At 41.5% G+C, this 12,074-nt stretch overlaps 1 protein-coding gene across 1 annotated transcript in view; it reads right to left on the reverse strand.

Annotated features, from left to right (window-relative positions):
- IREB2 (iron responsive element binding protein 2) overlaps positions 1–8,382 on the reverse strand; it is a 63,547-nt gene extending 55,165 nt beyond the window's left edge. Inside the window, exons 1-2 of the mRNA XM_068556389.1 lie at positions 8,271–8,382; positions 6,331–6,420 (exon numbers count right to left, since the gene is read on the reverse strand). Of these exons, the coding sequence (XP_068412490.1) occupies positions 6,331–6,420; positions 8,271–8,289 (109 nt within the window). The 5' untranslated portion in view covers positions 8,290–8,382. The remainder of the gene's footprint in view (positions 1–6,330; positions 6,421–8,270) is intronic.
- Positions 8,383–12,074: the final 3,692 nt, after the last annotated feature.

Below are 12,074 nucleotides of genomic sequence, written 5' to 3' on the forward strand. Positions count from 1 at the left end.
GGAAAAGTGTTGGTCTGAAGTCAGAAGATAAGAGTCTAAGACCAGATCTCCTCACTTAGAAGATATGTGACCTTAGGCATATTACTGAGATTTTTAGCCTCATTTTCCTCATGTGCATAAAACTATCCTCCCTGCCTAACATAAAGCAATGTAGTGAAGACAGATAATGTAAAAGGGTTTTGTTATTTCTCAAAAGTGATTAATTCCAGGTTTAAACAGTAGATGGAGAAATTACCCATAGGAAATATCAATATTAACAACAGGCTTTAGATAAACTAAATATGAAAGAGAAATACACTGAAGACTGATGGAAAGGGGGAAACAAACACTCTAGGCCTGCCTAAAGCCTCAAGGAGGCTATCTTTGGAGTCCAGGCTAAGAAAGCAAGGAGACTGGTAGAGTAGCTTTAGGGTAAACCTAAAAACCCTGTTCAAGGCCAGGAGCCTGGAGAAAAGATTAAGAAACTGTTCTAGAAGGCCCTGTAACCCCAGACTTTGCAACAGGATTAACTCACACCCATGTCTCACTAGTCAAGGTACTGTTTATATCTCTAACCGGTACCAGGCTGGAATGGAACTGATTTCCAATAAAGAACTCTGACCTTTGTTTTTTTGTTTTGTTTTGTTTTTTAATATCGCCATGGAGAGTCCAAGAAGGCAGAAAGAGAAAACAGATTCCTGCTTCTTTAAGATTTTTTTTTTCACGCACTGACAAAGGTAGAGAAAACCAGAAAAATAATATCTATTATTGATAAAGGTACAGACACACTCACTCTTCTCATTTGCTCCTGGTAAGCGTGTCATCTAGCACTATCTGCTGACATAACAGGCATACTTCATGGTGCTTGTCCAAACCGCCATCCATGAAATGGACAGTGCTCAGTGCCCCATTACCTCCCTGGCTACAGTGCTGAAGCAAGAGCCAACCCCTTGGCAGGTGAATGACCAACAGCCTGGTGGAAAAAATATAGATTCCTCTCTCAGGAATTTGCAATCAGAACACAGGCTGAACCAGAAAGTTGTTAAGAGCTAAGCTAGAGAAAGAGGTTGCCATTTGTGGCTATGTAAAAAGTTAGTAGGCAGAGGCAGCTTGTCTGCAGTGAAGTAGAGGGAGCAGAAGAGTGGAGGAGGGCCAGGAATCTGAAGCCCTGAAAGAAAAAATAAAGAGCTCCCTCACTTCTGGCTCATTGCCCATTTTCTTGAGATACAGCCACCTTTCATTTGCCCGGGAGCTCTGTATCATTACAATAAATCTTTCTTCACTTGAGCTAGTGGGTGTCTGTTCTCTGCTACCAAAAGGACCTAATCTAGAATAGAAATTGTCTACAAAAGCACAGTTAAAACCAACAGACCGTTGGACAAAATGTGGAGGGTTGGTGAGTGCATGATTGTAGATGGAATAGAATCACATTAGGTAAAGGTAATCCTTAGAAAGTTATGTATTGTGTGTAAACATTACAAGCAAACTATTTCATTGCTTACCGAACTTACAGCCCTTTCCAGAGTCCATGGAAGAGACAAGATTAGAAAATATGGACTTGTGTTCCTACCAGCAAGATAACTGACCAGCAACAGACGCCTGACTTGCCCAGCCAAACCACAGGTCAACTATAGGTTAAAACAATAGGAGAAAAAGTCATCTAGAGATACAGTCTTAACTGGCTGGTAAGCTAATCATAACACACAAAGAATGGCTGGTAGTGGCTATACTGGGTATTACACAATACCAGTAAGTAAAGTGGGCTGTGGAGACAGAAGACTGGAGAGTAGATCTTCAAAAAGAAACAGGTGACAGAAAGAACAGCCTCTGGCTTAGAAATTCTAGTTCCCATGAGGCCTGACTGTGCTTTCTTCCTTTGCCTTTGGATGTTTGGAAACTGTAACAGCATCTTCTTTCTTGAGTGCTGAGTTAAGTGAGTTTCTGTTCCTTATATACAAGGACAAAGACTGGAAAAGACAGTACATATACAGTAAAAGTGAAAAAGAAAAGTGATGCGGGTGGAGGAAACAATACTTTCAACCGGTAACTATATAATAAGGTTGCATGCAAATTTAACTACTACACACACACAGCGGCTTTATTTATAAATAGGGAAAAGTTGGTAACCTCAATATTCAAAGATCTGCTAACTAAACCATGATGCATTCATATAGGTAATACCGTGCAGCCAGTACAGTAGAAGCTGTAGAAAAGTACAGGTATCCCCTTCTACTCAAACTCATAATCCCTGACTCAGAAACCGAACAGATTCAGATAGCAAGGGATACTTGTATTCAATGACATGGAAAGATGTTCATGATATACTAAATTAAAAAAGGTTACAAAACAATATATACTGTATTTTTTGTTAAGTAGCACATTTACATATATTTGTATATGCACGTAAAAATGAAACTGTTTCTACACTACCTATAATGTTTTTGTCTTTGATTACCAATCCCAACCTAATTTCTTAAAATAAAAACTCTCCTAAAAAATTAAATACAGATTTTCTTTCAGAGATTACAAGGTAGGATTTGGAAAACCAAGTCTTGGCTCTACTACAGGACTAAGCAGTACCATGGTTAAAAAGCAAGCAGTTAGGAAGGAAAAAGGAAAGATGAATGAGATAACCTGAGATAAAGAAAGGGGCCTGAGGCTTTACACCAGGCTGAAGGCCCTCTTGCCCAATAACAGCTACTCTCTAAAATATGTTTCACTAGAGCCAGGCCAGTCTCTTCACTGTCTTCCCCCTTACTCATTTTCCATTATGCTTGCTGGTAATTCTAATTCCCCAAGTGTTGACTGGCCTCTGTGATCCCTCTGTTTAACATCAATTCAAGTCCTCCTTCCTTCAGAAAGCAGTCTCTGACTATTCCGGGCAACAGTGATTTCTCTCTTCCTTGGAACCAGGTATATTTTCAAATTCAGAGATCTACTTAAGAGAGTCACTCAAAATCTCTAAGGTTGTAGTCAATGCACTGGAGTGCCAGACAGGCAGCTCCAGATCATTAAAAAGACATTTTGCCACTAGTGAAATTATGAAAGTTTAAAATGTGGTCAACGTGTACAATATGCCCACTTCCATAAAGATACTTTGAGTATAGGACTTCCCTGGTGGCGCAGTGGTTAAGAATCCACCTGCCAATGCAGGGGACACGGGTTTGAGCCCTGGTCTGGGAAGATCCCACATGTCACGGAGCAACTAAGCCCGTGCGCCACAACTACTGAGCCTGCGTTCTAGAGCCCGCAAGCCACAACTACTGAGCCCGCATGCCACAACTACTGAAGCCCGAGCACCTAGAGACCGTGTTCTGCAGCAAGAGAAGCCACTGCAATGAGAAGCCCATGCGCCACAACAAAGAGTAGCCCCTGCGCAGCCATGAAGACCCAACGCAGCCAAAAAAAAAAAAAAGACTAAGTGGCTCTCAAAATATGGCCCCAAGCCAGCAGCATCAGTATCACCTGGCAACTTGTTAGAAATCCAAATTTTCAGTCTCTACCCCAGATCAGAACTCCGGAGATGGGGCCCAGCAAGCCTCCAGCTGATCATGATGCACACTGAAGTTTGAGAACTACTGACTAAGGAAACAGCTGGCATTAACTAATTAAAAAAAAAAAATACCTTGAGTATAAACTTGGGAAGCAAAAAGATAAAATGGCAATAAAAAAGGAGAAATCAAGTAATTTGTGTTGTATTCTATCTAAAGACAGACTTAATAAGGGAAGGTACTGTTAGTGAGGCAGATAGTCTAGGCTAGTTCACTCACTACCCACTCCCAACCACTTCAACCACTTCTCCCTTGTCTTTCTCTACTGCAAAATCCAGAAAGCTAAATACACCATCTTTCAGCCTTTAAAGCCGAGAGTGGAGATGACATTTTGGCCAAGGAGATACAGGCAAAAGCTCCTGGGGTGGGCTTTTCTTTCTGTTTGGCTCTTCCAGCTGCCTAGAACATGGACCTAATGCAGGTACATCAGCTATTTGCAACCCAAAAAATGAAAGCAAAACAGAAAAAAGTGAGAAGCCTAGGTCCTTGCTGATGTTGGTGCTATACAGTCCCAGTATGTCCACATCCAGACTTCTTGTTAAGTGAGAAAAATAAACCCCTATTTGTTAGAGTCACTGTACAGTAGGTTTTCGGTTCCTTGCAGCTGCAGGCATTCCTGATACAGTTAGCAGGGAGCTTAGAAGAGTGCTCTCAACTATCTTTCCTCACCAACATATAAGAGAGCTAGAACACTTGCCCTTCATTAAGTTACTCACTACAACTGTGATTCTCAGCCTGGTAGGCATCCGAACGTGGGAAGCAGAGAGGGCAGTGGTCCAGAACCCTGGTGATTACCAAAGCAATGTCTCCTAAGCACATGTCTGGGAGGCCATTCAATCTGGTCCCTCCAAAAATGCAGCAAGGATTTTTTGTTTTTCTACTCAAGTTGCTCCTTTCTTTCAAAGTCAATTCTTCTTTCAAATTTTATTCCCTACTAAGTAATTACTAAGAAATTATTTAGGTAATTACTTAATAAACCTCTCATAAAACCATTCTATTAAAAACAATGTTTTAACCCCACAGAAATAAAAACCAAATTTCTGGGGGCTTCCCTGGTGGCACAGTGGTTGAGAGTCTGCCTGCCAGTGCAGAGGACACGGGTTCGAGCCCTGGTCTGGGAAGCATCCCACATGCCGCGGAGCAACTAGGCCCGTGAGCCACAATTATTGAGCCTGCGCGTCTGGAGCCTGTGCTCCACAACAAGAGAGGCCACAATGGTGAGAGGCCCGCGCACCGCGATGAAGAGTGGTCCCCACTTGCCACAAATGGAGAAAGCCCTTGCACAGAAATGAAGACCCAACACAGCCATAAAATAAAAATAAATAAATAAATAAATAAATATTAAAAAAAAAAAAAACCAAATTTCTGTTTTAAAGGCATTTGTATTTACAGGCATTCTCTTATTAATTTATCATGGTTATAAAAACCCTGGTACTCTGGAACTCAGTTATGTACAGTTGCCTGTGACAGCTTATTTTCCAGAGATAATATAGCTCTTACTTTATTAATCACTCTTTCAATGCATTTTACAGTTGTTTTGATAGTTTCCCACTGATTTCCTGCATTTGGGAAATACAGGCTATCTTCAAGTAGGCACATTTCCACAAATTATCCATAGAAAGAACTTACACTCAAATTAAAAAACATCCTCATATATGTTCTTTTACTTTACTAAACTATAAAATGTGGGTTAAGAAACTTCCAGGCCAGAATCACTAGATATTTGAGAGAAGGGAAATAAAAGATCTTTCTTGTATATAATCAACTTAGCTGTTCCCTTTTCAAAATTAATACAAACTCATCTTCAGTGAAGAAATAAAATAAATGTGAATGAAAGACACATGGCACTAAGAAAAGACCAACCTCTCAATACAAATCACAGCAACTAAACATGCAAGGTAAAGGATTTTGGTGAACTGTTTATTTTTAAATGGCAACCTAATTCTAGGATAGGGATCTTCTCCAAAATATACTCTAAAATATCCAAATCTTCTCAGAATGTACAAGAAAATACTGCTAGTCTAGAACATTTAAACCCACCAAAATCTACAGAAAAATCACAAAAGCAATCTTCTTAAGTAACACAAGAAGAAGGAAAAAACAAAAACAAAAACATAACCAAGGTTAAGGAAAAGCTCCCTCCAAAACTGCAACAGATTTGGCATTTAATTTTTCTTTTCACTGAAAAGTCAGAAAAGAATAATCTAAATCACTCTTCCAAACAGGTCTTCCCTTCACCGGCCTGGTTGAGAAAATTACTCAGTGGTCAATAAAGTAAAGACTTCCATCCAATACTCTGATGTTCCGCCAAGTTCACTCTTCTGAAACCTCAGTGAAAGGTTTGATCCTGGTCAGGCGCCTGCAAAGGTCTGCCAAGAGTGTCAGGGCACAAGCCAGGGCAAACCATGCCCTGGTCAACAACTCAAATCAGTGGGCCCTGCTGATGATTCCTATTCGAAGGATAGTGGCACTGTTCACTTGGAAAATTAAAATATACATTTAATAGCTCTAGAATATCATCCGGCAGGTTTCTGTTGTTTTTAAAATTGTACTAGTAATTTCTTGGGGGTAAAAATCATTACTAAACTAACTTAGATTTTAAAATGAGAAGCTATGGTATGGGCTTACATCCTCCTCAAACAAAAGCTAGCCCAAGAAGCTTTTAAAATGTTAGACGTATGTGTAGGTGTACCTGCTATGACATGGTGGGAATAAATTTAAAATTTTTTCAACTCAGCTCAACAAATGCATTTTTATTATTAGAAACTAAACAGATCCAAGAAAATTTAAGCAACATTACCATACTTGGTGCCTCCAAGTCTAGGTACATTGAAGAACTTCTTACGTGAACTGTCATTTAATGTTTCAATAAGGTACTCAAAGGCATATCCTGAAAAAAAAATTATACTTTCATTAAACACTGCTACAAATTACCTTATTCAAAGTGAAAATACCTAGAAACCAGCTTTGTCCAAAAGAATTTTCTGTAACGGCGCAAATTTTCTATATTTGCGCTATATTACCTATATTTTCTATAGGTAGCCGTGGCCATTGAGCACTTGAAATGTCGTTACAGCGACTGAGAAACAGAGTTTTTAATTTTATTTAATTAATTTAAATTTAAATAGTCACATGTGGCTAGTGGCCACTGTATTGGACAGTAAAACTCTAAGCCATAACTCTTGTCAAATAAAAACTGAAAAAAAAAATTATACTTTCATTAAACACTGCTACAAATTACCTTATTCAAAGTGAAAATACCTAGAAACCAGCTTTGTCCAAAAGAATTTTCTGTAATGGCGCAAATTTTCTATATTTGCGCTATATTACCTATATTTTCTATAGGTAGCCGTGGCCATTGAGCACTTGAAATGTGGTTACAGCGACTGAGGAACAGAGTTTTTAATTTTATTTAATTAATTTAAATTTAAATAGTCACATGTGGCTGGTGTCCACTGTATTGGATAGTAAAACTCTAAGCCATGACCCTTGTCAAATAAAAACTGGTAAAATAATTAACTCCTGATAATGTGATAATAAAGAACACCTAGAAAGGGACAATACCTAGAAAGTAAAATAATTAACTCCTGAAAATGTGATAATAAAGAATACCTAGAAAGGGACAATAAGAATGATTTAAAGGATGAATAGGCATGTTTTGTGAAGACATGTCCTGAAAATTGCATAAATACAGACAGGACAACGCCACAATTATGTTAGAAGAACTGATTTTTAAAAAAATAACCAAAAGATGGACTTTTACACAGCATTAAACAACAGGAATAAAATCAAAACCAAACCAAAACAAACAACTTATCAGGTAAGACCTTCACAGGCCTTAAGACTAAAGGTAAAGGTGAACAACAAAATATCTGGGTAAATTAGCAGATTCTCCCTAAAAGACACGTCTTTCTGGTTTTGTACGAATTGAAGCTTAACTACAAAGTCAAAGACCCAGGGGACTTATTTGAATGTGCCCCAGCTCCTAAGGTTCTTGGGGGAAGTGGCGGGGAGGCAGCCTTGAGGTTAAAGAACCTTCAGATCTTTTGTGCAGATTCACTGCAGTAGGTGGGCAGGACCCCCAACACTGCTAGGACCTTGGTCCGAAATGAGAAGCGATAAGCACTGTTCACTTTTTGAGACTATATAATGTTTTCCCTTTTTTATTGAGGATTAAGCGAGGGAGGTGGATGGGGGGAGGAGATCCAGCGCTGCAATAAATGGTCCGAGAACTGGCTGACCAGTGTTCGGCCTTGACCACCCCCCACCTCTGCTTCTAGAGGCAAAGAGAGAGGGAGGGGCTCGAGGCTGGACAGCGGAATAAACAACTAGCTACGTGAGACGCCACCAAGGAGACACTAGCCCCCACCCTCATCTCTTACAAATGGGGGGCGGGGAGAAGATGGTGGGCCTTTCCTCGACCCTAGTGCTACTGAGGAGTACCGAGAAGCCGCTGGCAGCCAGCAGTGGCCAACGGGCCGAGGCCGGCACGGGTCAAGGCCAGCGGCGGAGCGGACGGCCCTTGGTGGGGTCACGCTGAGGGGCGAGGGCGGCGAGGCCGGGCCCTCGAGGCCTGGGCGCAGAGAGTGCGGCCCAGCAGGCAGGCCCCAAGGGAGCACAACCTGAGCCCGGAGGGCCCCGGCGCCGGCCGAGAAACTCCAGGAGAGAGAAGCAAAGAACTCGGGGCCGGGGCAGCGCGCGTCTCCAGCTGCCAGATCCAGTCGGTGAACTGAAACTAACCTGCACTTGGGGCGTCCATCGCCGGAGACCATATTATCCCTGCGGGGAGGGGGCCCGCGGGGGAAGGAGGGGGAGGTCGGGCGGGGAAGAGGGGGAGGAAAGCAGCCGGACCGGCAAGGGAAGCAGGAAAGGAGCAGTCTCGCGCAAACACCGCGAGAGCCGCAGAACCGGCCCCAGGTCTCAGCTCGCGGGATTTGCCGCCCAACTCTCGCGAGATCCTCGGGCATGGAAACAAAGAAAGGAAAGGGGCGGAGCCAGCCAGAAGGCGATTCCTTGCGTAATCGCTTCTGTTCTCGCGAGCTGGGGCGAAACGCCGGGGAGGCTGTGGCGTTGGCGTCACTAGTTTGGCCCTCTTAGAGACCCGTTAGTTGTGGCTTCAAGTGTCCAATTGAGGTTGTGAGATCCAGCGGTGTTGGGGCTCCTTCGGGGTATCCGGTGATGTGGGGGGTAGGGTGGGGGGAGGGGCAGAGGGGCAGAATTGGAACTCCTACGAAAAACAGCTTGAGACCCTCTTTCCCTTGAAGATAAAGCCTTAGGTTAAACCTGTCATATGTGTAGCCTACACGCGTATTCTCTGGAGAGGATGGGAGAACTGATCTGGCACGTAGGAAGCGCTCAACTAATTGTTGAATGAATTTTCATTACATTCCTGTAGCTTCAGTCTCCCTTTCTACTGGCTCCTTCCCAGTGGCAGTTAATCATGCTTAAGCCTCCATCCCTCCTCCACCTCCGCTCCTCAAGTCCCTACGTTCTTCTCTGCCGTCTTATCTCCCGTTGGCAGCCAACTTTGCAGAAAGAGCTGCTTGTGTTCGTCCTTCCCCTCCCACTCCTTATCTCTCTCCAATCTGCCTTCCACCCCCTAGAAACGCCTCTGGTCAAGGTCAGCCATAACTCCACTTGTTAATCTCACGTTTCTCAACCCTTACTCTACTTGATCTCTCCCCTTGTTGAGAAATATTCTTCTATCAGCTTTCGTGATCTCAGACGCTACTTCTTGTTTTTTCTTCCTATCCTTAAGGGTGCTCCGTCTCAGTTTCCTCCGCAGGCCCCTCTTCCTCTACCCAGCCATTAAATGTCCTGGGTATTACATATACCTCAGGGCTCTGGCCTTACACCACCTCTCACCATTTGTCCTGGCACATCCCACCTTCTCCTTTGGTTTCAGTTATTAGTTATATGCTGTTGCTTCCCTGTCTACCCGCAACCCAAACACATCTCCTAAGCTCAGAGGTGTATATTCTAGTACCTATTGGATGCCTCCACATCCCACAGGCACCCCAGACTCAAAATCTGCAAAACGGAACCCTGTAATTTCCCTCTTAAAATCCACTACTCCTTTTGTATTGCCTGGAACAGTGAATGGCACATCAACCACTCAGTTACCCATGCCAGAAACCAACACATCATCCTTGATCCTGTACCCTCTCCCTTTAAACACTGACTCAACAAGCCTTGTCGAAGCAAACCCCAGTATGTTTCCTCTATTTATGCACCTTTATAACCACCCAGGTCTAGATTTGAACATATCCTGTCTAGATGATTGTGACAATCTTCTCCTCAAAAAGACCCTAGGACATGAGAACTACCATAACTGTCATTTTCATGATGATGAAACTGGAACTCAGAGAGGCTAGGTAACTTACAGTTACCAAGTGACTGAGTCAGGATTTGATCTGGTATCTCATACCTATTGTTTATACCTTTTTCAGGAAACCTCCTTTCTGGCAGAATCATTGCTCTGTCGTCACTCTGTAGTATTTCACTTGCTGTTCTCTCTATATGGAACACTCTCCTGTGCCCTGTCCTGCTAACCCCCTACTCATTCTTCAGGCCTTAGACCAGGTATTTCCTACAGGAAATATTCACTGACAACCCCCCAACCCCCAGTTTGGGTTGGGAATGTGAAGAAATGCTTCCCTATCTTCCTCTATTTCAATTAGAGCACTTTATTATACTTGATTGTAATTGCCCATTTACTGTATTCTCCATATCTTGGTTAGATACTTTTTGCTGCATGCAAGAGAATACCTGACTAACAGTGGGTTAAACAATGCAGACCTATAATTATCCACAGCCGGCAGTTCTAGGATTAGTGCAACAGATCAGTGACACCATCAAATACCCAGGCTCGTTCCATACTTCTTGTTTTTTGGCCCCACACTTGTCAGCATTTTAATTTTTGTTTCTCAGACTTGTTGCCTCCTGGTTGCAAGATGACTGCATCATACAGAAGCATTATGTTGTCCTAGAACTTCCAAAAGAGGGAGGGAAAGTGGTGCAGAGCCCCTCTCTTTTTTTTATCGGAGAATAAAATATTTTCCTGAAGATCCTCCACAGACCTCTCATTGACCAGAAATTAGACTAGTAGTTCTCCACTCTATCAAACTCAACACCCTCTTTTCAAGACACATATTTTGTAATGTCTCCTTTACTCATCCTGGCATGAAACTCATAGATAATGTAACTTACATATATGACAAATATGTGTAATGTAATGTGTAATATTACACATATTACAAATAATCTATACAATGCCCTAACTGTAATATAAAGGAGAAATAAAAGTAATTTTTTAGAAACTTATTAGAAAGTATTAAAAGTATTTTAATAGTATTTTAAAAGTATTAAAAGTAATTTATTAGAAAATAATATGTATTACAATATGGAGGTACACAGGCACATCTACATTACACAACATGATGCAATCAGATGCTTGCATCTACTTATAATGATTTTACAGAACATAAGATAATATTTAACCAAATATAGTCAACACTTTATATTTGACATTTCAAAATAAGGACTAAATACATATATCATTCAAAAATATATATCATGGGACTACCCTGGTGGTTCAGTGGTTACAACTCTGCACTTCCACTGCAGGGGGCACGGGTTTGATCTCTGGTCAGGGAACTAAGATCCTGCATGCCATGTGGCAAAAAAAAAAAAAAATATATATATATATATATATTTATATACATATATATAATGAATGCATGTATATAATAAATGCATTTATATAATAAATTACATATGTGTATATATATCATGAATGACCAGCTTAAATGGAGGCTAATGAAATGTATTGGTGACTCAAATATTATTGGAAGCATTGTCATTGTTGATTTTCTGGAATGAGGAACAATTCTTGGCAAAGTTCCAAGCAAAACAAAATAACAACTTTTCCTCTTTTTACACAATATTAGCATTCCTGGAAAATTCAGAGTGTATTAAAATAATACACAGATTACTTTTACATTTATTTGTAAATGGGATTAAGTTCTAGGTTCAGATAAGTATAAACATATATGTTGTTACTGTTCTTCTGTTTGTGTGTGTGTTATCTACCTGAATATCTGGCAGCATGTTCCATGGGGGAGGTTGATTCTTTGTTGTAAAATTCTGTCCTATGGAATATGGGAATCTCACATCCATTAAATTCTAAAAGTGCTTCCCTCCCATGGTGACAATCAAAAACACCCTCCCATTTTCTGGTGTGTGTGTGTGTGTTTTTTAACAGCTTTACTGAGATTTAAGTCACCCATATAAAACACTTTTTATTTTGTGATAATTGTAGATTTACACGCAGTTATAAGAAGTAATGGAGGGCTTCCCTGGTGGCGCAGTGGTTAAGAATCCGCCTGCCAGTGCAGGGGACTCGGGTTCGAGCCCTGGTTCTGGAAGATCCCACCTGCCGCGGAGCAACTAAGCCCGTGCGCCACAACTACTGAGCCCGTGCGCCACAGCTACTGAGCCCATGTGCCACAACTACTGAGCCTGCACTCTAGAGCCTGTGCTCTG

Source organism: Eschrichtius robustus, chromosome 1 (assembly GCF_028021215.1).
Source record: "Eschrichtius robustus isolate mEscRob2 chromosome 1, mEscRob2.pri, whole genome shotgun sequence".
Lineage (NCBI taxonomy): Eukaryota > Metazoa > Chordata > Mammalia > Artiodactyla > Eschrichtiidae > Eschrichtius > Eschrichtius robustus.